Here is a 27,376-nt window from a genome sequence, read left to right on the forward strand (position 1 = left end):
GCATAAAGCTTGATCTGTCCCCATGGTGACCTTTCACTATGTAAGACTATCTCTATTTCAAAGGGATAAATCTCAGCCTCAGTTGTCATCATCCCACTCCACTAGCTTGCAACAGTGCAGAATAACCTTTCTTAATACTTTCACTGTCCCCCTTTCCAGAACAGGCACCACTGATAAACAACACCTTTAAAAATCAAGACAACAAAAACTACCCACAGGCAGTACCTGACATAAGGGAGGTACTGTTGGCTTGAGATTTATTCACTATTTACCATATCCTGTCCCACCAACTAAAAACAAAACAGCCAAACAGATCTTCCTTCAGAGCCTTCCATTCCATCTACTCCCCAGCAACATCCACAGGCACATTCCCAAGGTACTTTTCAAGTTCATGAAATCTCTAAGTTTACTGCCCTCTTTTAGTCTCTCAGATGAAGCTCTCCATGATTTAAGCAGTCTAGTGGTAGGTAGGCAAATATCCATCAAGACAACTAGTATTAAATACTAGTTGTTTCCTCAAATCTGCTTTTCTGTCTGACTCTTCCAATAAAGAAGATAAGCTCTGGAGGACTGGAATTTTATTCTATTGCTGCAGTCCAGCAGCATGAACAACCAACACTTCAATTCTGGAAGTCTGCAGGGAAAGCCGTTTCTCCTATTCCTGGCAAGAGCAAGCAGTTAATATTCTAATTTTCACTGAAAAAAACCAGCAGAGAATAAAAACTCTTCAAGTCGATCACGTACCCACCACAGTGGGTAAAACAAACTGCCAAGTGACATATAACAGGATCCCTGCAAAGGAATGCAGGGTCATGACACACACGATCTTCCACAATGATTTATTCTTTTTAAAAAGTTGTAAAAATCAGGGGATGAAGTAGGTGGTCATGTCACTCTTCATCCAACAAGTCTGTACTGATACAGTGCACTGAATTAGACAAACTTTCATAACATTGTAAAAACCCACACAAGTATCAGTAACTGATGGATGACTGAGCTGTGCTTGAAAGTGGCTACTTGCTCCTTCTGCACAGGCAGGAGGAAAAGATGCAGCTCACTGAAAACCTTACAGTTCTGCAGATGAGCCTGCTTGCTCCCCATCTGTTCATCCCCTTTTAGTCTCTGTTCAAACTGGAAGAATACCCTCCGGAGAGTGTGATCCCCAGGGTGCATCAGGTTTCTGATCCACACTGAATGCCTGGTCAGAGCTTGCCTGTGGGGAATGTTTTAATTACATCATGCTGGAATTTGGCAAGAGTCCTGGCATTTAATTAAACAGCCGTTTTTTGAAGCAAAGCTCACAGCAGAGCAGACAAAGAGACACAGAGGCCTGACGATGTGCTTCATAGCAGCACTTCCCCTATGGCCCAGTGCCTACTCTGTAAGCACTCCCCATCTACCCGGAATACAACATCTCACAGCACCAGATGCCTAAAATCAGGCTAAATGGGGTGGTCTACACCCAGGAGTACAAAAACCACTCACATTTTCCAAGAGCAGTGAAAACCATAGTAGACTGAATTCAGGCACATAAAAGCTGTATAGCCAATATTAGGAAAAGATGATTGGGATTCTTCCTAATTGCTTTCTCCCATGAAGAAAAGTCCACAGAGTAGCCATGCCACCACATTTCCCCAGACACTTAAAAACATAAGGCCCAACAGGAAGATTAAAAAAATAGCAAGCACGATGATCACTTTTACCTAGAGAGTAACTTTTTCCTGATGTACACAGAAAGGCCATTTAACAGTTTGACCTTTAACAGTTTGACCATTTTAACAGTTTGAAGAACTCTTACTTTAAAATAGAATCTCCACCTCGGCTGCCAGGTCCAAAAGACAGTTTTAAAACTATATTCATGGGATCAAACATTCTAACTTCTAGTTTCAGTCATTTTTCATTTTTTTTAATCTATCAGGGATTTGTAACAGTCTGAACATTTGAAAAGGAACCAAGGACTACTCCCCAGAAGCACATAGCAAGCACATCCACCCAGAACATCTGTTCTACCTCTGGGAAACAAGACCCAATCCGAGTTTCACAGCCCTGAACACAACAGCTTTAAAGGTAGCCTAATGTGTAAGATACCATTACCAATTTGTCCAAGCATTCTAGTGGCAATTTCCTACAGATTTTTTGGTTTAGATCAATATTGCCATTCTGGCCCTCTAAATAGGATCTTTTATACAGGTTCTAGTATTCTTTCATTGCAAATACTTTCCCATCTCCATGCTATGCCATGCTGACAATCCATGGCCTGTTTAGCAACATACTCTTGATCCCTTCTCCTCAGCTGCCTCCAATCAATGAGATGCCTAATAAAAGTTTTACTGTCATGATCTCTTTCCTGCACTACTCAGTATTTTGCACCAGTGAGCTCATGCCATTTCTCCTTTTACCACCTCACAAAGTTCTGTCAACATACTCTGTTATGGTCCTTTTGCAGTAAGGACGTTTCCCATCATTACACACATTGCTGCCTCATCTAGTTCAAAGTCAATAATGAAAATGTTAGACAAGACAGGTCTATGAGGAAACACCATCAGGAACATCACCATTGTTGCAATTCCCTCTTGAAAACACCTCACTATGTGCTCTTCACATCAACCAAAGTTTTGTTCACCCAAAGACATCTCATTTCAGGAGACAGGTTTGCCAGGACTACTGGCAGTAGGGGAAAAGGAGGTGAGGCAGCCAAGAGCTGCAGTGAGCCTGCAGGCACCGTACAGCAGAAGACACTGCCCTCTGAAAGAAGTAATTGTTTTCTAAAGCATTAAAAAACAACACAAGGCAGAGTTGCCTTTTATTAAGGAACTAAAACTGATGTATGCTTGGTTTTGATACAGAACTAAAACTGATGTATGCTTTGTTTTGATACAGTTTTACACCAAAATTCAGCTTGAGAAAGTTTGCAAACCTAACCCAGCAGCATCATGTTCAACATAATGGTAACTATCACCACAAGCATCACAAAACCTTACAGCTTCTTGTCTGTGAACTGTCTAATATTAACCTTTCTTTGATAGTATTTGGAGACAAAAGTAAGACACCAAACATATGACAAATCCATTTTCAAAGGTCTCCTCTCCCTTTAAAAATTTATTAAAAAAAATAGAACAGCTACCACCAAGACCAAGAACACAAGGACTGATTTCTTGTCCAACCCCATAAAAATGGACTCGAACTTGAAGTTGGCCAACTAAGATTTATATTTCCTCACGTAAAAATTGAAAGCTAATCATTCCCCAAAAAAACCAAAAACAAAAACCCAAACAAATTCCAACAACTAAAAGAAAGCTGACAAACCAATAATAGCAATAACACCTGCAGCTAAAATAATTGAAATGCTATGAAATTCAGGCTACTTGCCTTAAAGCTAACCCACATTTTTACTAATACCTGGTCATAGTACACAAGCCCTGTAGAGCCTCAAATATATCAAAAACTCTGTATGCTTGGCCATGAGAACCCATTAAATTGAGCAATTGCCAAAGCACATTATAGGGAAGATGTGAGGTTGGACTGTCAAGCATGCTCAAACAAAAGTTTATGGGAATTCGGAAGCTTTTAAAAGTTTCTCTACTGTATACAATATCTGCAGCATGAGTTGTTCTCATGACAAGGATATAATTTTCTAAAACATGGTAGCAAACACTAAATTTCAAGTTTAATCTGATGTGACACACCAGATTTTAAGTCCTTATATGTGTAGTCATTTTAACTCTGACGAAACTCTGAAGAGACAGACATTTTTAACAAGTAGATGCTAAAATTCTCCACAAAAATCCTACTACCTCCAGGCCGCCAGAATTCATACGACTGTAATGATTTCAAAACATAGCTGAACTGAAAACACCTTGGAAACTGGTATATATTATGAATGCAATTACTATTGTCACAACTAATATATCCCTGGGTCATCAGAATTTCCATTCTACCTAAGCAAGAGGCAAAGGCCCTGATGACCTTCAGCAAACACTTCTGTACATCACATTTTGGATGAGGCTTCTGGAAAGTGTGTTTACCAAAGACCACTGCTAACCTGCTACACATAGAGTAAAGTACTGTGTCAGGCAAGACAGGAAACACCTGAACTGAGCAGAGAACCACACTTGCTTATACAAAAACCTACACCACTTAGGGCCAGCAAGGCAGGGGTGTCAGATCTCATCTCACAAAGTTCCTCCTCTCAATCTCCTTCCATCAAAAAATTATTTAACTACGCATGTTCTAATGAATGATCTGCATTGTTTGGCTACCAGCTATAATCTTTTGATGTGTACTTACAGCTGAGTCAGAATTCTTAAAGAACCATGGAAAGTTCTAACTACAATCTGACTTCGGAATGGATTACAGTATGCTTAATGTCACACATTCCCCAGCTGGCTTACTAAGTCACTCAGAACCAGTCACACTGACTGTCTGCATCCCAATGCCAGATTTTATTTTTAACATTAAGAATATATATGCTTATATTTCTTTCATTTCAAAGGTTAAATATTTTCTTTAAAGGATAGCATCTTTTAACTAGACCTTTTTAATTGGGTTACTGTATGGAAATTATAGTGAGAATTAGTATTACTAACACTTTACAGTCTACATATCCCTAGGAGCCCAGAAATCAAAAGCTACCCAAAGACACACTCACAGAAATGAAAAGTGTTACAATTAATGCTGTGTGTTCTCTGTAACTGTTCTGACTGCCTTTAGAAAAACACACTCCTAAGTTGCAGCTCTTTCATTGTATTTGTAAATACTGGGGTCCATGTAGTTATTCATATCACCACAAAAACATACAATCATTTAGAAATTGGAAAAGACCTTTAAGATTATCAGCTCCAACCATGAACCTCACACTGCCAAGCCTAGTACTAAACCATATCCCCAAGTGCAACATCTACACATCTTTTAAATATCTGCAGAGATGAAGACTCAACCACTTCCCTAGGTATCCTATTCCATGGCTTGAGATTTCTTTCTGTGAAGAAATTTTGCCTAATATCCAATATAAACTACCTCTGGCACAACTTGAGGTCATTCTATCACTTGTTACCTGGGAGAAGAGACCACTCACCTTACTCCACCATCCTTTCAAGCAGTTGTAAAGAGTAGTAAGGTCCCCCCTTGAGCCTGCTTTTCTTGAGACTAAACAACCCCAGCTCCCACAGCTGCTCCTGATAAGACTTGTGCTCCTTTCACGAGCTGTTTCCCTTCTCTGGACCCCCTCCAGCACCTCAATGTCTTTCTTGTTGTGAGGGTCCCAAAACTTGATTCAAGGTGTGCCCTCACCAGTGCTGGGGGGGTGGACAATCACTGCCCTGTCTGGCTGGCCACTCTATTAATGACACAGGCCAGGGTGCCATTGGCCTTCCTGGCCACCTGGAGGAAAAAACGTATTAAAAAAAGAAACAACCATGATAAATAAATAACATTTGCTGTGTTGGTCAGTTGCACAACTGCATAAGCAAATCCCTAGCAATGACAACAAATTACTATCAGGACTGGACACAGACTGCTGTCAACTTGAATAGCAGAAGTCTTAAAATACCTAGAGAGACTGCTTAAGCTTCTGGGTCCTGTGCCTGCTGTAGATGACTTGGACAAGAACATCAACAGAAACAGAAAACTCATTACAAAAGCAAGCCTCCAAGCAAGGCCCCTCTACCAGAAGCCATAACTAAGCAGAAAACAAAACAAAATGTTATATGTTTTGCTTTTAACACTAGCAGAATATTTACCTTGTTTTTCTCATGGCAGGAAGTCTGAATGCATGCTTGAAAAAAGTTCTGAAGACCTAGCCACACTGCTACACCTTTAGGCTGTCATTTTCCATGTTCTATAGAATCACAGAATATCCTAGTTTGAAAGGGACCCATAAGGATCATCAGTCTATCTCCTGGCCCGGCACAAGACCCCCAAGAATCACACCATGTGCTTGACTATTGTCCAAATGCTTCTTGAACTCTGTCAGGGTTGGTGCTGTGACCACCTCCCTGGAGAACTGCTCCAGTGCCCAAACACCCTCTGGGTGAAGAACCTTTTCCTGATATCCAACCTACACCTCCCCTGACACAACTTCAGGCCATTCCCTTGGATCCTGTCACTGGCCAGCATAGAGAAGAGATCAGTGTCTGCCCATCCTCTTTCCCTCATGAGAAAGTTGTAACTGCAATGAGATCCTCCTTAAGCTCCTCCATGGTGAACAAACTAAGTGACCTCAGTCACTCCTCTAATTGTTTCTTAACAATTCTGGATTTATATATGAAGCGAGAACCACATCTCACTATTACTTTTTGGAACTAACCCTGGCAATTCTCATAACACCTTTTATTAAAACTTTATTTTCTATATGAATCAATCAGTAACAGATAAGTTATGCAAGTACTTTAGCTTTTAATAAAGACATGGCATTTAATTTAAAAGTAGTTGGATTGCTTCTGTATTTCCAGAATTACAAGATCAATAGTATACCTAAAATTCATTGCATTTCCTCTCTGCCAACCCTGAACAAGTTTCCCCCCATTTGAATCACCTTTTAGAGTTGTTTGCCAATTTAAGATGAACAGTCAGTGTTTCTAAGTCCAAGTTGCTCCATTTAATCCAGAGCATCCAGCAGATTCCCTGACATGGGAAGCAGAGCCATATTGCCTGTGTGTATCTGACATCCAGCTATCAGAACCTGTTCATGCCAGGTGACACAAACACAAACAAACAAGATGATATCAAGAATTCTTGACAAAGAGTGGCAGATGCTGACAATATTCAACTTTTAGTAAAGAAACTAAAATATTTAGTTACTTAGCGTTCTTCTTTTAAGAGCATAGACCAAAAGACAGCAACAGTCCTTATTAGGCTTTAAGAGAAATACAACCTAAAGAACAAGTCTGAAGAAATCAAGCCACTAATACCACATATTTGTTTAGACCTGAAGCATCATACCTTGTGATGCAAAAGGCCCTCAGTCTGCAGGAAATGCTCACTATACAAAAACCAGTATTCAGGAAAAAAAAGCCTAAGCAGGATTAGATAATTACAAACAGAGACAAGCAAGTTAGGCAGCTTTGAGTCACAGCTGTTGTCAAGCTACAAAATCTGCTTTTTGCAGGATTCTGCCAATAATCACAGACAGTAAATGTGTCCATTTGCCTGTCTTCTATCCTTACAAAGGAAGAAACAGACACCACAATTCTATTGTTTTTTCAAACCCCTGGAATAGCTTCAAGTCCATAAAGGAATTCTCCACAAGTTATTTGAAATTCACAGACCAGACCAACTTTAGAAATTTGCTGAAGAAGCAGTGTCCATTAGCAATGGAATTTCTTCCTGTGCAAAGCTTCTACACGGATGAGGGTCACAGTTTAGACAATTAAATTAGCAACAAAAGGATTCTCCAATGGTATCTTACCTGATCAAGGGAACTATTACAGACTAAATTTGAAAATGCCCTTTCCTCTGGGGAACTTAAACTATGGGGGCTTACAGCTGTACCCAGCAGGCAGATTGGCTTTCCCTCTGGGTTCACCCTCTGTCTAAAAGGTAGTCTCATTGTACTGAAATAGAGACTTCCAGAAGAAAAAGGATACTTTCTAAAAGCAAACAGATGCTTAGACTCACCATCATTCTCAGTGAGAGTTGTCCCAGTTGGACCCACCAAGTCCAAGTCAGGGCTTGGAGCTACAGTACAGGGTGATACAAACAAAGTATTTCAGAATAAGCTATTTCAGGGTAAGATGAACTCAAACAATGATATGCTTCAAAGCTTTTACTGTAAATATAAAACCCATCCCTTATTGAGAGCTATTAAAAACAGATGAATAATAAAAATGCTTATGCAGGAAAAATAAAAAGCTTGGAAAAAATGCAGCTTTATTTCTTATGGTCTGTAAACCCAATAGTTAGAGATGTACTATACATGTGACAAAAACTCCAATTCCAGAAGCCTAGAATAGTTCACTGCCAATTCAGTTCACTTTCATAGTTCACTGCAAATTCATGGAGCTTCGATTAATTTTGTCATTATGAGAGGAGCAGATCACACAAGTAGGTTAATACATTGTCACTCAGCAAGGCTGCACTACTGGAACGGGGCTAGAAAAGCAGCTCCATCTTTCTAACAGCCCACCCATCAAATCAAAAGGCTAAGAGAGTAGGGTTTGTTAAGATTGGGAAAGAGAAGGCTTTGGGGTGACCTAGGTGTGGCCTTTCAGTGCCTGAAGGGAGCTCCCAAGAAAAATAGAGAGGGCTTTTTACAAAGGCAGGTAGTAACAGGACAGGGGTGAATAGTTTCAGACTGAGAGCAAGTTTAGGTTAGATATTAGCAAGATATTCTTATGTGGGTGGTGAGGCTGCCCAGAGAAGCTGTGGGTGCCCCATCCCTAGAAGTGTTCAAGGACAGGTTGGATGGAGGTGTGAGCAATCTGGTGAGCAAAGGGTGTCCATGTCCATGGCAGTGGGGTTGGAACTAGATGATCTTTAAGGCCCCTTCCAATCCAGGCCATTCTGTGACTAAACAGCAAGGAAAAAATTCTCTCTTAATGAAACTTCTCATATTGCTGCTGCTCTAAGGCTCAACCACAAGGTGTCAGAAACAAATGTTTTTAACTAAACTATAGTGATGAATGATAACAATTTGCAGGATTTCATTTCTAACACAAAATATGACTGCAGCTTTTCACTTCTACTGACAACTGTAGTCAAGAGAATTGTAGTATTTCAAATAAGGAGCAATGAAGACCTAACAAGAAAAGAGCACCCACTTATCTCTTATTCTTGCTTCAGATACCAGTCACACTTCTAGAATGTACAATTCTAGCTTGCAGGTTCTGTCTTTTACCTCTTGACATGATTCCATTAAGCTATTCTTTGCTCATAAGCCATGAAGGTTCACCAGGCTACTGGGGTCTCACTTCAGCCAGTTCATGTATTTAAGGTTCTACACAAAGGCTCTCCCAGGAGTGTCTTCAGAGAAAGCAGTCTTGCCCACACAGCCCTTTTCTTCTCATTCCTACTTCTGCCACTGCTGATAGCTGCCACAGAGATTTTAATTTAAATCATGGCAGGGACACAGAAATACTGCACAAACCCTTGGGTTGTCAGCCTGGCCAGATGATCATTACCTACACAAACAATGCACAACATTTCTTAGGAGAAAAGCAAAGGGTTAGGATTTAACTCCATGACAAATACAACAGCACAACATGAATAGTCCCTTTCCAATGAGAACCCATACAAAAAAAGTACTGCTCTGAAGGACAAAACTTCAATTGCCACGGCACAAAGAAAGGCAAGCAGCCCCACAGCAGCACATTCTCACAGGTCAAGGACACATCCTGGGTTAGCAGAAAGCATGACAATGAATCCCAAGGAATCAATGACCATTTAAGTTTAGATAAACCAAAAATAAAGATGTTCAAGTCTAAATAGCATTTTTTCATTACATGTGCAAACAATATTTTAAGATAAAGGTAGATCTTTGCTATGAATGAGGCATAAAGTACTTTGGAACAATTTATCTTACTGCTATTAAACATTCAAAGAAACAGCAATTCTTGTTTGTTTACTGTGGCCAAATGCCCGGATTTAATTTTTTTTCACAGATCTGTTTAAGCTAAAAATTGGACAGTTTAGGCTGCAAGAAAAGAGAAGGCTGAAAATGAAAACATCTTTGCCTTGAGGTGAGAGGACTTGCAAACTTGGTAGGTTACTTATCTTTACAGCAACACAGGAGAAGTTGGAAATTAGTTGGAATAGTACAGGATTATCCAGTATTTTACAGTAATTTCCTCACTTAGAATATCTGTCTTTAGCACTCTCCACTTTCATCTGCAACTCTAACTAGCAAAAGAAAATTATGACCAAATAATGACCATTTATTCTAAGTGAAAGTGGAGAAAATTCTGCCTACAAGCTTTCCTGCAGGTCTGGTACCTTCTTGAGAACTCACCTACAGATTATGGGTATTTGGGGTGAGAGAAGTAAATGTTTCTCCCTTTTCTAGTTGATAAACTAGTGCTGAAACTCTAACTTCATTTCCTCTCTGTTGTTCTAGGATGAAGGAGCCTTGATCCAGTTCTGTCACTAGATTTATGAGGAATGTGCAACACAGACCCAGTGGGCAGCAAGGCCCAGTTCTGTCACTCCTAAATTTTCCTTTGCTTCAGAGGAGTGTTTGCTGGCTGCTATAATTTAGTTGGCCTTTCCCATTTCCTGTGCCTCTCACAGACAATAAACAGAAATATTCCAGACATTACTTTTTGTCTGGATCCCAAGAAGCACTTCCAAAACAACACAAGCACTTGCAGTGCCCACTCTCCCATACTGCTCCTCAAAACCATACAGCAGAACAGAAATCCTCAAGAGACAGCCGTGCCATTAAGCAAAGGAAGAATAACCTCTTATTCACTTCATAATTTACTCAGAAGTGATTAGGAAGTGTAATGGAAAATTCTTCAGGATGCTAAAAACTTCTGACCAGTCTGAATGACACCAATACAGCAAAAAGTACTACCTGAGCTGCACAGAGTCCAGCAGCTGCTGCCACCACCCCACCATCTGCACGTGGGAGTATGCCCAAGGCTTTACTGGCTTTGCATAGAGCTACTGAGCTATAAGGAACTATACTGGCAGGCTTTACAAGAGGGCAGCAGGCAACTGGACTTACTGACTCTAAGGATCTAATAAGGATCAGAGTATCAGAGACAACTGATGCTCATCTCTCAGAAGATATTAAGGTGAATCCAGACTAAACTTAGACTGGAGTTTGCTTATAGCTGCAGAGAAGCAACTTAAGAGGCAGCTCCTGAAGGAGCAATACCAGATTTGACCCAAAACTACAAACAAATTCCTCTGGCAGCTTCTAGATCGATTCCTTACCTGATCTGTATATATTCTTCATTCAAACATTCAAAGCCCTACCTGGAACAACGGTAGCATCTTTCTTACTTATCCTTAATTGCTTCCACCATGGTCACAGAGCTGGCATACTAGTTTAGATAGCAAGATAGCACAGGAAGTAATTCAACCGGCAAACTCTCTTTAAAATACTTTTGAAAACCTTTGTGTCAGTTATCTAAATGGTGTTATCTATCCATACAGTGTTACCAAATCATAAATCTATTAACCTTCAGAATAAATCCTTGTTTAAGTGGCAAATCAGTGACAAAACATAAGATAGGGAAAGTTGTCCATTTATTCTTCACAACTGATGCAATCTCTTCAGAGAAGTTTTCTTATGTCTAGTGTAAAGAGTCAATCTTCAGGGAAAAAAAACCAAAAATCAGTGATACTCTTTCCAACTTCCTTGGCAATCACCTGATGTGCCAGGCCCTTGAGATGCCCTGGACTATTGCCAAACAGGAAAGATAATGTCAAGCTACTGTACTTCTTTTTAACTATTGCACAAGAGAAAAATCCAAGTTAGCCCTTTATGGAATGGACAACAGCAACAAATCTATTAAAGTTCATCAAAGCTGTGATTGCACAGCTCCGCTTTAGAGCAGGTACTCTGCCACTGCTGAGATGCAGCATCCCTGTCTCCTCCACCACAGAACATTCCACCAAACAATCCTAGGGGAACACCCAGCTTATTGCAGCTGGTACTCAGCAAACTAAGAACATATTATATCAATAAAAGAATTTTAATTCACCAGATTTCCAGAGGGCTATGCCCTACTGAAGGGTAGGGCTGTCCCATTTCACTGGGTCAGGTCAATGCACTACATTAATATATATTGACACCAAGCATTAGTGTTATGGTAAATTGTTTATAAAACATGCAATTAGTTGATTTCTGGTCTGCTGGCAACCAGAATTATCAGGGCTCAGCTAATGCATTTCAGAAGATAGCCAGGATGTAATGACTTTCCTGGCTAACTAATGTGGCTAGACAGTCTCAAGGAAAATACAGTGGTCTAGTTTCCAACCTCCTTAACTTCATTCTTCCATTACTTGTGCTTAGTTTTTTGCATCTATTTCTAAAAGCACAAAAGAACATTGTTTTTGTTACTTTTTAAATTTAAACTGCAATGTTCAGATAAAGACACAGTTCAATTCCTCAAATGAAATATTTCAGAAATAAGCTATCCTTTTTAGATCACAAAAATCATTGCTGGTTACACAACACTGAAAATCATATTCTTAGCCTTAACTTTTCAAAGCGATTTCACTGGAACTAGATTGAAAACCTCCTTGAGGCTTCTTATTGGAATTCTAGAGCTTACAGTTTTAGAAATTCCATTACCCTAGCACATATATTAAGAACTAGAGGCTCAGAGAAATTGTAGATACCATTTTTTTAAAGATACACTACACAAATAAATAAAAAGGTCAAAGTATTAAAAACCCTGTGTGGTATTACTATACAACATTTCCAGTATATGTACAAAAATTAAAATTAAGGCCAGTTCCCTGAAGAATATTTTTGCTCAGCTATTTCTGTTCTCATTTGTGATTTCTGCAAAGCTGTATTATTACTTGTGTACAGTCCAGGTATCACTAAAACAGGACTTCAGTTCTCTGGCAGACAATGCAAAGCCAACATACAAGAATTAACATATTATGATTTTTTTTAAACTTTTTATGGCTTCATCATGAAGAAGGACTTAAAAAAATACTAAGTCCTTATTTTAAAAAACCCTTTTTAAATAGCAGTAGCTCTTGTTCCAAAGGACACAGGCTCAGGTACAACACAAGAGAAAGTTGTTTTCTCAAAACTGAAGTAAACTCAATTTTGATATTGCTTTAGAAGAGAATAGCAGAGAATACTGCATGTAATTCACTATTCTTCCACCATTCTCTATCATCCAAAAACACACCACTAGGAACATCTAGTTCACCAGATAACTCACTAGTGATGCAGATTCGCTTATTATTCCTAGAGTATTCATTCTTTTTTTTTTTTAATTATTAGCCAAGTTTCTACTGGGTATCTGATTAATATCACTTGTATGGCCCAGGAAAAAAACACACACCTTTCCACTGCAGCTTCATCTCTTTGTACTTTCAGCTGTAAGCCTCAAAACTCTAGAAGATGTAATTGAGTTGACATATTTGGGTTTTTTTTCCTTAAACCACCTGTGGTCAAGTCTACAAAAAAAAAAGTTGTACACAAGTTCTGTTGATTTTACAGGAATTTTGTTCACACTTCACACCCATTGGCTGGCATCTACAGGGTTAAGGCAAGATTGTGTGACGATCCTTCTTCCCCCATGTGCATAGTTAAAGACCTGACCTTGGCTTGAAAATACATCCTGAATCAACAGAATCCTTCACAATTTGTCTTACATTTTCTCAAAACCATGGATGGCTAGCATGAGCAACAAGGCTGTTATCAGTATGACTCAATCAACAAAAAGTCCAGGCTCTGTGGTCCTACCTACCACACTCCTTTCAGCCAAGTGCTGATACCTCAGTTAGGAAGAAAATTGAGGAAAACATGGGTAGGATTAATTGGTGCTTAAAAGGCACAAACCACACAACCACTGACAGCCAACTGCTGTGTGAAAGGCTCCTGTGTCTGACTAGACTTGTTCTGGTTTAGACTCTAATCCTGGGCAAGCTAAACTTCACTTTCTAGGAATGTTTTTGCTCAAGTAGGGACTTAATGAAGAAACCCTACACTTCAGTGACAGACATGGCAAGGCAAAGGGCAGCAGGAGATCTTATCCACAGAAGGGCAAGAATTTGTTTTCAGCAGAAAATGAGACTTGGCAAAATGAAAGCGGGAAACCCAGAATGGAACAGATCTGCAACATTCACTGTGTCCTACTTCTGCTACCAAATCCTGTGCTCAAAAAAAAAAAAGGTAAGTGATAAGGGTGCTCAATTTCACTTCATTACCTGACATCAAAACATGTACCATGATAAAGATGCTGGGCAGTCATCACAGTTCAGCTCTTCCAGAGACAAATACAACTTGCCATACTATGGACTTTCATTATGAGAAGCAAATTACTCCATTAAATCAAAACAATTTTTGAAACAGTAAATTCCTGGACAACCAAACAGAAACTAGTCCTTCCCCTTATTCACAGTTTCCGTGCAACCTCTCGATAAACTGTAAGCCAATTCACAGTTGAATTATTTCTTCGATACAAGAAAGGCGCTCACATGGAGCCTTTTAAAACCAGAGTTAAAGCAGGAAAAATTAGTAATTGTTTGAGGGAGAGGAAGTCTCACATTCACCTTTGTTCCACTATTTCCTGGCAAGAGAAATAAATACTCACCACAAGCATTTGTGTTTTTCCATAAAGACAACCACACAGGGTAACAAAAGGTACACCCACAGGGGAGTAAAGAGCAATAATTTCCCAAGAGAAATGAAGACATAAGCAAAATATTCTGCTCCTGCCTGAGTGCCAAAGAAAACTTTAGACTGGACTATGCTGTCTAGTCTATACATACAAATGGAAAGAAAAACAATTTTAAAAAGTCACCCCTAAAGTCTCACATTGGAACAATTTGATTCATGCACTGTGGCTATAGTTCTGATACCACAGAACCTTCTGCCTTTCTAGAAAGTTACCCCCTCTCCCACACAGAACAAATGTTCAAGGAATAGGTAACATTAACAGGTGAATTACCCTAGAGGTAGATTAAAATCAAAATGCAAATTCAACTGCCAAGTAGCTTCAGATATAGCAACACCCAAAACACATTGTATTGTACATAACTTTAGTTTTAAATAAAAGACTCTCTTAAATGAGAAGCACCTACTAGCACTTTAGAGGATTAAAATTACCCACGTTGTCAGGTAGTGATTGCTCTCAGAAGGAAATTTAAGACAACCATATTTCATCATTTCACATATGAAAAGTAAGGCATTTCTTCTAAACTTGAATATTAACCTTCTATAACTTAAATGGGGGATTTAACTCACCTTTGATTCAATCCTAGAATACATGGAAAGAAGCAAACCTTTACACCAGTAGAATAGTATTTTTACCAGTCATGGCTACATCAATTTGAACATGGCAAAAGTGATTCATTATTACTACAACTTTATTAATTAAAGTAGCAATCTTAATCATCTAGGAGAGCAAAAAATGTTATCCTGGGCTAACTGTTCCTCCTGAAGCAAGGAAAACTCCATGGAGGAAGCTTTTATGAAAAACACAGACCACTGCTGCTGCCAGAAACCGCAACAAAAAAAACCAACAGAGCCAGATTCTACCACCACAACTCTTGGGAGTATTCTTCTTATTTCATCTGCTCTCTGCCAAGAGAAAATGCAGTCATTGAGAAAGTGTGAGTTTCTTTATCCAGTAGAAAGGAAGACTTTTAGCGTTAATAATATAAGGTAAAACTGAAAAACCAGACACAAGTTTACAGAGTACTGTTTAGAGATACTCAACTACTGCAACACAGCATTCACGCTTGCCAGAACTTGCTACAGCTGAACTCTATTGCTTCTGAAAGCCCAGTAGTAGCTTCTCTAAACATAACTAACCAGGAGAAGTACAGGAAGATGGAGCTAGGGAACATTGAACCAAACTGGACAGACACAAATCCATGAGACCTAATGGAGTGCACTGGCAATGGCTGTGTGATCTGGCCAATGTCACAGCAAGGTCACTCAATTACTGCAGGAAGGTCATGGCAATCAGGAGAGGTTCCTGAGAACTGGACAAAAGCAAAACACGCCCCTGTCTCTAGAACAGCTTGGAGGACAATATAGGGAGCCACACACTGGTCAGCCTCACCTCAATCCAGGATAAGTGACAGAGCTTCCTGGAAAATATTTCCAAGCCAAGGTGATGGGAAGACATTATCAGGGATTTTTAAGTGGAAGTAATGCTTGCCCAACCTGACAGACATCAATAAGGAAACAACTGGCACTAGGGGAATACATGAGTGATTTATTCTGACTTCAGCAAAGCTTCCCAACTTTTGTTTTCCAGAGCACCTTCATAGACAAATGGATGAAGCTAAGTCTAGCTAAGTGGACAGTGAGACAAAACTGAAAACTGACTAATCTGCAAAAAGATAGGCCAGGCAGAAAGATACTCTGAAAGCTAGAACGCTCTACTCTGAAGAAGAAGGGATTCAGACAAAATCTCATCATTGTGTATAAATACCTGGAGAAGAGAGAAAGCGGAGTAAAGAACACAATCTCCTCAGTGAGAGAGAGTGAACAGACAAGAGGCAATAGTCACAAATATATGAGCATTTCCATTTAAACATTAAAGCATTTTTTTCTTCTTTTAAAATCTGCGGGTGACTGAGCACTGGAACAGAGTGCTCAGGGACATCGTGATATCTTCATGGGCATTGTAATATCTTCATCTTTGGAGGTGCTAAGAAATCTGATGGCACAATATTCTGTGCAACCTGCTCTACTTGGCTTCATTTTGAGCAGCAGGTTGGATTAGAGATCTCCAGAGGTGTCACTTCCAATCTCTGGATTTGTGTACTTCAGCCTCTACAGACATTAAAATATGGCCAAGAGTTGATTGGAAAAGGCTGGAATGTAATTTTACTGTCTGTACAGAACCCCACCAGCAGTCTAGTATACCAAAACCATAAAAATTCCACAGCAAGAGGCTCTGGAGTAAGAACACCCATGTCCCGAAACTATGCTAAAAATAGATGAGGACCTCCAGGCTTGTTGGCTACAAAAGAGGACAGGCATACATGAATCTGAGGACGAAGGTCAGCTGCTAGATGTTCTTGACATAGAAGAGCATACAGTTAGCTTCAACTTGATGGCTAACTGGAATTGAAATCCTGCTGCTACAAGGCTTTGCTTACACCTCTTTTAATATATCCTGAAGTTTCAAAAACTCTAAAAGCTCAACTTGTAATAGTACATCAACAATTTTCACCACATAATAAAGCAATAGCTTATTGTTTCCACAACCTTATTTTAAAAAAATTCATGCATGACCACACTTGGAATACTGCATCCAGTTCAGGAGACCTTAGCACAGGAAGACATGGACCTGTTGGAACAAGTCCAGAAGAAGACCACAAAAATGATCAGGGTGCTGGAGCACATCTTCTATGAGGACAGGCTGAGAAAGCTGGGGCTGTTCAGCCTGGAGAAGAGAAGACTCCTGTCAGACCTTACTGCAACCTTTCAATACTTAAAGAGAGCTTATAAGATGGGGACAGACTTTCTAGTAGGCCTGCTGTGATAGCACAAGGGGTATTGGTTTTAAACCAAAATATTTAGACTAGATATAAGGAAAAGTTATTTTACAGTGACAATGGCAAAACAGTAGAATGGGTTGGTGGTTACCCCATCCCTGGAAACATAAATGGTCAGGTTGGAAGGTGCTGTGAGCAACCTGAAGCTCATTGCAGAGGGATTGAGCTAGATGACATTAAAAAAGTCTCTTCCAATCCAAACTACTCTATGATTCCCCGTTGATGCCACAAGCAGCTTCCTTATAAAACGTCAAAGGCAAATGAAAAACTGGAAATAGAAATACATTTTACTGGGTACTATAGAAAAATCCCAAAAACATCTGTTGAGTACATCTGTTGGTGACCAGCTGTTGGCCTTGCTGTCTTGCACTCCAGTGATGAACAAGATCAAGTATTGCCATCATTTCACCAGAGACAAAATAAGACAGGAGCCACAAGCACCACAAAAACCTCTCAAAGAAGTGCACTTTGTCTTCAGCTGTTTCCACAATAGCATTATTATCTCTCAAGGACAGGATTTAAACAAAACACTCACCCTGAGTAATTATTACACAATTTAAGAAAAATTTCCAAGTTTTTCTTCTCTGTGCAGCCATTTACACAGAAAGAGGATTTTGTGCAATCTGGCAACAAAATACTATCTGAGCCTTAAATGGATGGCATGCTTCTCCACTATGCATTCAGTCATGCAAGCAATAAAACTCTGGACTCCCCATGAGCTGACAAGACTGCACTTGTCATGTGACAACTAGACTTGACACAAATTCTATTTTTACTGTGAAACAAGGTTGTGTGACTTTTGATCAAAAGAGGTTCTTCCTAGTTAACCATCATTGATGTTATGCCAGTGGTTTAGAGTCCTCTTTCTTTCCTTAAAAAAACAACCAAACAAAAAACAAAAAGACAGCCAACCTCATAATTGCTCCTTTTATAATAGCATCTGCAAATTTCATTTGGTTTTCTTTTAACAAGAGCAAAGAAGGAAATTGAGGAGGATAATTTTTAAAATAGATTCACTGAAAAGAGGATTAAAACATCTTCCTCCAAGCTAATGCTGCTTGAAAAGACTTCAGTATAGCATTACTGCAACTATTAAACACATTTGTACACAAATTGCTCAGAAAGACAAGTGCCACATGATTTCAGATGTTGATTTGACAAATTTATGTATTGCAGACAGGAATTTCCTGATCCAAAACATGGGCATGAAAAAGAGCTTCCTGTTGCTCACTTTACTCCAAGGGTAAAAATCCCCAAGATACAACAATTTTTTTCCCCATTTACTTAAGGCAGAGATCACAAAAGTATATAGGGTGAAGAGACCTATTTTGCCAAAAAATTACTTTTGTTGAGTTTGGATTTTGGCACAAAGTTGGAACCCTTTCCTGAAATATCTGCTCAGACATGGCCAACTCAAGCACAACACCAAGATGATAACACCTCCTTTATGCTTCAACTCCTTTAAGGAGGTCTCACACAAACCTGCTCTCAATGCCAGGCTGGTCCTAGAAGACACAAGTAGATTTGGAATTAAAATGAGAGATATGACCAGACAGAACTAACAGCTTTTTCCCCCTCAAGATGAGGTACAACACTACGAGTTCTCAACCTAAATGGTACTTGAATAACAAGGTCCTGCAGCTCGTCTATCCCATCACAAGCTGCACATCTCTACACATAGAAAGTCTTGCATATTTATTCTTCTCATCAACAAGGAACAGATTTTATTGGGAGCCCACCACCTGTTTTTCAGCTTTTGAAGGTCGCTACTCCTTAATGAAATAGTTGTCCTAATTTAGCAAAGCACATGTCCTGTATTAAAAAATAGGGCATAGCTAACTATGAAATGAAGAGCAGAAATAAACCACTTGTGCATTTCAGCCTTCAAATGTCATCCACTGCCTTCTGCCAATCACTTTCTAACACAAACAAGACACAGAAAGGAGCAAACCAATTCCTAGTTAGGAATTGTTCACAGAAGTAAGGAATCCAGAAGTGGCCAAAGGATTGAAACTGCCAGAAAACAAAGTTTGCCTAGGAGTATTTTGGTTTAGACTTAAAACTGTTCATCCAATTCTGAATACATGTTGATTTCTATTCTTTTCCCCCGTCACAAGGAATGATATAGTATCCACTTCAGTTTGGGTTTTATAAAGTTCAGCTTGATAGAAGGGTGTTCAAATTCAGTTTACAAAAGTTACCAAAGCAGTCTTGTCTCCTTCCATGCCTTTGGGGAGTGGGCAAAAGAAGGATAAGGATATGCAAGTCCTGGACTCCTACTACCTTTGCTATCTTAGCTGAGACAGGTCTGCTGGAAGCTTTCCATGTCATGCATCCCCAGCTTCAAAGTTCATTCAGGCCTCTGACTGTCACCCAGTTAACTTTTTTTTTTTTTAATTAAACAGAAGAGAGTCCAGTTAATCTTGCACCATGCAAAGCTAACAACCAAGTCAAAGACAACTCCCTAGAGTATAGTTAGTTAGCTAATATCTAGCTATTAAAAAAAAAAGAGATCCTCCCTTGTCCCAGAAGCATTTTATGAAAGAATAACAATTTATGAAATAACATGGATATTAGTCACTAAGTTACTTTCTAAAAAGCTATTGATAAAATTAGCAACATTTACAAGCCTAAACCTCCCACAAATCTGTAGCTGTGTGAGTGTGCATAAACACATATTTGAACTACACACAGGCTAGTCTTTTTTTTAGAAAAGAAAATTCTGCTTTATGAAAAACTGACAGCAGCAGAGCAGCTCCCTTAAGTGCTGTGTCCGACCCTCCTCCCGCCCCTGCCATGCAATCTAGACAACAACATGCAACATAAGCCCTGAGCTTAGAGCAAATTTACTTTTTGGAGACAAACTGAGTAAACACAAAATACACACAATCATTTTGCATTGCTCAGTTGACAGTTACATAAAAAATGAACATCATAAGCAGCATTTTTGAAGATTAGTTTTGGTTAAGAGCAGTTGGCCACTGTCAGACTGCAAATTCCCTTTTAAGAAAAACAACACTGCTTGAAGGACTGGCATTTGGAATACTGCTATACTTCTAGTCTTAATTTTGTTGTTAAGAGGCAAGTCTCATCTCTCTGAAGGTAGGTGAGTGAAATTCAGCCACAGAAAAATGGGAGAACCAACACTGGACAAGTACCAAAAAGCAGAATACAATCACATAAGTAAGTGCAACACCAAAAGCACTATTAAGCAGCACCTTAATGTTTAGGGTGGTCACATGGATGTTAAGGTTAAAAAAACAAACAAACCCCACCAGAACAGTAAAGACAGCAGTGCGATATATTAAACTTCATTTTTAACAGGTCAAATAGTAATGTGTAAATGCAACCCAGACATAAAAACAAGCTGAGGAAAAAAAATGCACAGCCTAGGAGCCTTTTAGCACCCAACTTGATGAGACTCTTCACTTGACTCTGGGAACCTCATGGGGTAGAAAATAATCAACCAGAAAGAAAAACTGCCCTTGCTTCTGAAGATGCAGTATACAGGGAAGATACCTCAGGGGTTGTCACAATTTTGTAATTAAATAATGCAGTAAAAGCTACTTTATTGTCTTTCCCATCCCCTTACCTTCATTAAAATTTCCCACAAGGCTTTACAGATTCTAACCACCAATATAAATAATTGGTAAATGATTATGATTCAACTCTTTAACAAACTCTTTAAACAAAAGAGTGCAAGACTACCATGGTACACTGTTTTTCACAGCTGACATAAGCACTGCATGTGAAGTAAATCCAACAACACTTTGTGAAGAAAAAAATCCTAACATATGGCAAAATCTATGAATGTCAGAGCTTTTGGATGAAAAAGATTTCCATACACAGCCTCAGGTGTGTCAGAACACCTGCCATCACTGAATGAGCAGAGATCTACTTCGAAATGAAAGGGAGCATTCACAATGAGTTAGTGTCCAACAGCACCCTCAAGAAAAAGGTCTGCTCTATAATGCAGACCTTGACCATGTTTTCCAGCTGAAGGGACAGATTTGAGAGGGTAACCTACTCCAAAATGAACACAGACTGACCCATTTCTCCACAGTGCTACGTGCTGGCAATTCCTGGGAAGTTTTAGCTACTGTATACCAGGACTCCCATCATAATTAACACTTTGTGAAACTATGCTGTGCTTTCTAGCAACTGTATCTCGTGACAAAGGCAGATTTCTGTGCTGGTGCTTACTTGAGCAGAACACTGGGAGAACATGGAATTCTCCCTCCAAGAGGTTTGTGAATAGAAAACACCATAAATAAAAGTCTGAAGAAGGAACATTTTCAAACTAAGAACAGAGTGAAAGTTATTCCTAAAGAGTTTGAATTAAAATCTTCCCACATTAAATATTCAGATTCAAAAAGAAAAAATTTCAAAAAGAAAAAAAGTCAAAAAGGCTTGTGGTTCAGAAAGGATGTTGATTTCCTTGTCTAAGGTGCTGTTTCACCTATGTCTCCCACAGTTTCATCTACTTCTCCCCTGCCATCCTCTGTTCTCTACAGAACAAGGCTCCTGTGTTATATCAAGTCTTTCATGATACATTTTAACTGATCAAGTGGAGCTCATTGACACCAATCCTCTCTAGACCAGTTCATGGATGGAGAAACTGCAGGAGAGGCTCAAAGAAAGTTTTATCCACAGCTGCAGGATTCTGGACAGTTGTTAAAAGAGTTGTTAAAAAGACATTCTTTCATCTGGTCTGAACATCGGTATTGTCAACATTTTGTACCATTATTTAGCTCCTCTCAAATCTGACTGGTCTCAGTTTAATGAAGAAGTCACTTGTGAAGAAGACATGTTGAAAAGTTATTTTGCAAAGCAGCAATTTCACCTTAATGCCACAGCTTCCTTTCATATGTAATAACACAGACTATTCCTCCAACTCATATAACAAAGCCAATCCCCTTGTACTACAGGAGCAGTTTTAAAGTCCTTCCCTTGAGGATTAGAAGTTGCCTCAGGTAGTAAGAGGAACAGCACCCAGTTAACTTTTTCCCAAGGCTCCATGCCAACAGCTGGGACTTTACCCATGACCGTCAGCACCCACCCAGCCTCATGCCCAGCACAGAAGGTTTTTCTGGGCAGAAACATTACAGAAACACTGCCAAGGTATCTCATCAACTTGGCAATAGTTAAAGGGCAACATCCTTCAATTCAGTCCCTTATCTGTTATGATGAGTAGTGTCTTGTTTGGTCAGCTGCAACAGCATTACATTTTAAGGCATGTCCTTAAACAGAACATCTGACTTTTGACAGCTCCTACAACAAAAGGCTGCTCTGTCCACTATCAGACACAAGGCTCCCTCTTATTTAAAAACTGAGCAAGTAGCTAAATAAGTGAGAGAAAACAGAATGGTTTATCCCCATGGCAAGAAAGTGAAAGACAGCAGTAACTTGACTCTTGCTAAGGTCACTGATGATTTCCATCAGTTTATCTGTGTAGGCAAAAGCCCTACAAGTTCTGCTCCATGATAAAGTGGATTTCTTGCTCCAGTGTTCTATTAGCATCAGCAGCACTGTTCAAACACAACTGCTGGAACACACTCAGAAAGATTCACCTCAAGCTTTAACACTTCAGTCTGAATCTACTACATATTACAACAAGCCTGAAATCTCAAGCTCCCCATATTTTTCAGGTAAACAATTTCCAGGAATTGTTTACCTGAAAGGAATATGTTTACCTATAAGGAATAATATGCCTTATAACAATTATTGTAAAAAGTTCAAATGAAAACTAGAAAATTAACCTTGTATTTAATATTTTACATTTAAAAACAGGTAAATTCCTGTCAACAAAGTTTTGTTTCTATATTAATTTATCATCATTTCTTAAGTAAGTATTGTGTTCATATCCCAAAAATCATTACATGATTTTTCAGGTAAGAAACTTTATTTACATGTAAGCTTCACTCAGAGCAAGTTTAGCCTTAGAAAATTAAATAAATGGAAAACAAACACATTTAAAGGCACTGTCAATTATACACCAGACTCTATATACAGATTTAGAATCCTCAACATGTAACTGTCCGGTGCATCTTAACATGACAATTGTAGCTCCCAATAAAATCACATTCCATAAAGCCTTGGCCAACCAGATAAATAAAGGCAGTCCAGGGTAGTTTATGTGATCAGTCACAAACACTTAGCTGCCTGAGATTATTGCATACACAGCACAGATGTCAATTTCAAAAAAAGTTTCTTACTGGTAGTGTAACAATGTAGCAAATCCATGTAACACCCAATTTCCTGGTCATAAAAGCTCTCTATTTTAGAAGTGGTATCTTGAGCAAGAGCTGTTCTTGCCCCAATGTATCTGTTCAACACTGAGATGAGAACCAATTTGGGCAAATTAATGAAGCTCTGCAGTTCCACAGCAGATAGGAAGGAGAGCTGTGAGGAAAAACCCAACCATTTTAAAAATCATTTCAAGTTGTCTTCCTGAAATCCCACGTAAGATATCAGCAAGCAGCAAATGGTAAAACAGCCTTCAAGAAGCTCAGCTAACAAAGGTACTTTTCTCCAGCCCTAAAATGACATCGCATAGTGCAGCATCAGCCTACAAAGCCCAATGGGCTAAAAACTGTTGAGATTGAGGCTAAAAACATTGAGATGCCACTCAATGAGCTTCCAAATGGATATTCAGGTTGCTTTTAAAGAAAATGTTGTTTCCTCACCCACCTGGGCGCATAATCACATCCTACTAAAAAGTATCTTTTTACAGCAATGAAGTGGTTCATTTGCCAAAGGCACCAAAAGCCCCAGTAGTTAATAGGGGGGAAAAAAAAGCCTCCCTTTATCAGGTTTAGATTTGCTCTCCTCTGTATCACTCGGGAAACGAAACTAGTATGAGAGCTTCTCCAAGTTCCTCAGTAACTGACGATGCATGGGAGTTACCAGGAAACACGATCTACGATGCACATCAATGATGTAGTTCTGGTCATGGGGCTTGGGGAATTTTTAAGTCTATTTTAACTTCAAGCCACTATTCTACCTAATTTGCAAGACAGGTAATGGTCCACACTGCAAAGATTCATTTGCCACAGGTGGTGTGCACTGCCAGGATCCAATCTCCACTCTGAATGGAGGAGAGACGTGAACTAAGAACTCCCTGGTAGTACTAATCCTCCTCTTCCTCACAGAAGTGCCTATCAGGTACTTCTGGAACAGTTAATCTCCCCTTCACTGAGGGCTGCAAAAGACTCTGTGTCAGTCACATCTCTCCCCAAAAACTGTACATTTATTGAAGCACTCAGTCCTCTCAATTCACAAGAAAGATCAGGCATGCATCCACACTTTCTAATCATTGAGGTAAACACCTCCCAGCAGCATGACCAGAAATATCAATGATGGCCCTTTCAACTCTGGTGAAAAACTAAGATTTCCCCTTTCAGGAGGAATCCAAAGAGGCTTTGATTGCAACTTCCAGGCTCACCCTATTTATGCAGGAGTTTTTCTAGTGATGGTATCAATTGATTGAAACCCCACGACAGGAAGAATATCTTCAGCTTAAAGCATCTGACTTCATCAACTCTTCAAACAGCAGAGCTCATTTGGCAATAAATGAAAGGAACTGCAGAATCTGCTCTAGAAGTGGCGTCTTTCCCCTTTCCTTTACAAAATCTCCATGCATATTTTGGATTCAAGAGGTGTATTCTTTGGCAGTTGCTGTCTGAACTCCCAAAAAATGGAGCAGACCACAAGATCATCTTCCTCTCTCCGCCTACAAACCCTCAACAACCAAAAAAAGGGGTGGCAGTGATCCTATACAGTCGCCCAATACGCCAAGGGGAAGGCATACATCCTACAGAGTTGCCTAAATACTTGGAGGGCAATTCATATAGAAGACAGCTAGAAGTTAAAGAAAGCTTAAAACTAGCTGGCAGAAAGACAAACTTTCTGTACTTGCCATTGGTTTGCCTGACACCAGCTGACTGTTCCAGTAGTCCTTCACACCACAAGCAATGCAGCTGAAATTCATCCCTGATGCAGCTCCAGCGAGACTAATAGGTTTCCACAAGAACGAATCAGGCCCTGTATATCTAAAACCAAGCCCACTAAAGTTTCACTGAAGCGAAATTGCAGGAGTACAATCTATGGATAACAGCTGGAGAACATTAACTCTCCCCCCAGCCCTTGCCGGGGTTAATTTTTTTCTTTCTGTTCAGACAGGAAGCAGTCATATAGCATACTGCATAATATAAGGATCCTGGGATAGAAAGACGAGTAAAAAAAGATTACAAAGAGCGCTCTACAACTTTTTAGCGAAGTTAACACTCTCCGTAACCCCCGAGCTGCCTTCGAACAGCAAGCCGTGCCGCTGCCTCGATATCATGAGCTGAGACAGCACTTAAACTACATAGTTTAAACTTAGTGAAATATAAAAAACATAATAAAAATAAAGGGTGTTTTTAAGGGGCGCAGCGGGAGACAGTGTGGCGGGTCGGGGTGGGAGGGGTCCCGGTGAGGAAGAGGAGGAGAGGTCCCCGCCGCGGCGCCCCCCGCCCGGTCACCCCTCCCGGCCGGCAGGACCCCCAGCGCGCTCCTGCCGCCCCCCAGCTCAGCTCACCCTCGCTGCCGTACTGCTTGCCATTGTTCGCGCCCATCCTGCCGCCTTCATGCTCGTGGCCGCTTTCCCACGCCGCCGCTCAGCATCTCTGCCGCGGGGCGGCCGCGGCTCGGACCGAGTGCAGCCCCGGGCAGCGCCTCCGAAAGTGTTCACGGCGACATGTCCAAAGCAGCCCTGCAACTTCCTCCGCTTCTTCGGCGGTGGCCGACACCCTCCCTTCCCCACCTCACAAAAACAAAACAAAACAACCAAACAAAAAAACCCCAACAACAACAACAAACTTTAAAAGAGAAAGAATCAAAAATGCGATGTATCGGTGCGCCCACCCCGCCCTGGTTTCCAGCCGGGGTGTCCGGGCCAGGAAGGTGGCTCAGTTATAATCCACAAGCAGGACGGGCGGGACGGCCTCCGGGCGCTGGCTCCGCCGCCTCGCGGCTGCCGCTCGGCTCCTCCGATGCTTCAGCGCCGCTCCGCCTTCCTCCTCCTCCTCCTCGCAGCCGTGCCGCTGCCGCCGCCTTCCCCGGGAGGCCGCCGCCAGCCACTTGTTGCCCGGGGCGGGAGGAAAGGGAGCCTCGGCCGCAGACTTTTGTTAGCGGCAGGCGCCTCCTCCCGGCGCCCAGCGCCGCCGGGCCGGGCCGGGGAGGGAGGGAGGGGATGGAGATGGAGGGAGGATGGAGCCCCGAGCCGGCCCCGGCCCTTAAAGACACAGCGCCCGGCGCCGGGGCTCCCCTGGCCGCTGTCCCACCAGAGCGGCCCGGCGGGGATGGCTGCGGGGGCTTCGGGCTGAGACCCGGCCAGCGCTGCCCTGTCCCGGTGTGCTCCCCAGGGCAGGACAGGGGCTCGGGTCTCTGCGTCCGGCACCTTCCTGCCCCGGTGTCCTTCCCAAGGCAGGACAGGGGCTCTGCGTTCGGCACCTTCGCTGCACCCCCGACCCCGTGCAACCCAGCTGGGGGCTGACAGAAATCTCCTTGTGTAGGAGGAAGCCGCGCAGCAGGGACGCTTACTTCTCGTCCTCTCTGGCTGCTCCGGAGTTCGAGCTGTTTTCTCCTTGCAAATGGTATTCCTGCAGTCACTCAGCTCCAGGGAGTCACTGCCGGCCTTTGCCGCCGCATTGAAGAAAAAATATCAAACTGTTGAATATCCCCCAAATTTGTTCTTCAGGTATACTATAGAGATATATCTCATCCCTTGGGATGAGATGCTTTTATTTAATCCAGCTGTCTTAAAAAACAGTTTCTGCTTCTTTCACCCCAAAAGACAGACTCTTAGACCACTGGGATTGGCAGGGATGGTGGACTTGGTTACCAGGGGGCCTTTCCCGAGCGCAGCCCACCCAAAGAACGGCATTGGGATGCAAGGATTTCACTGCTCTACTGCATAAGAGCCCACACCACCTCTGCCTGGCAAAAGGGGCTGGATAACAAGAGATGCTGTCAAATGGGAGTGAGGATATACTGCGTGTGACCAGGTTAATTCAGAAACTGCCAGTCCCAAGAGGGTACTTGTCCCCAGTGGGCTAGCTAAGAACATCAACTAAGTCTGCTCCACACAACTGTTACCCAGATCAAGTGGTAATTGGGTGTTACCAAAGGCTTTTTGGGGAAAGAATCCGGTGTAAAAGAAGTGAGAAAGAAGGATGAAAGCTTGCAATAG

The 27,376-nt window shown here is 41.0% G+C and overlaps 1 protein-coding gene across 1 annotated transcript in view; it reads right to left on the minus strand.

The window, feature by feature from the left end:
• FBXL7 (F-box and leucine rich repeat protein 7) overlaps positions 1 to 26,233 on the minus strand; it is a 173,585-nt gene extending 147,352 nt beyond the window's left edge. Inside the window, exon 1 of the mRNA XM_059489210.1 lies at positions 25,724 to 26,233. Within this exon, the coding sequence (XP_059345193.1) occupies positions 25,724 to 25,760 (37 nt within the window). The 5' untranslated portion in view covers positions 25,761 to 26,233. The remainder of the gene's footprint in view (positions 1 to 25,723) is intronic.
• Between the last annotated feature and the right edge of the window lie 1,143 nt (positions 26,234 to 27,376).

Source organism: Ammospiza nelsoni, chromosome 1 (assembly GCF_027579445.1).
Source record: "Ammospiza nelsoni isolate bAmmNel1 chromosome 1, bAmmNel1.pri, whole genome shotgun sequence".
Classification (NCBI taxonomy): domain Eukaryota; kingdom Metazoa; phylum Chordata; class Aves; order Passeriformes; family Passerellidae; genus Ammospiza; species Ammospiza nelsoni.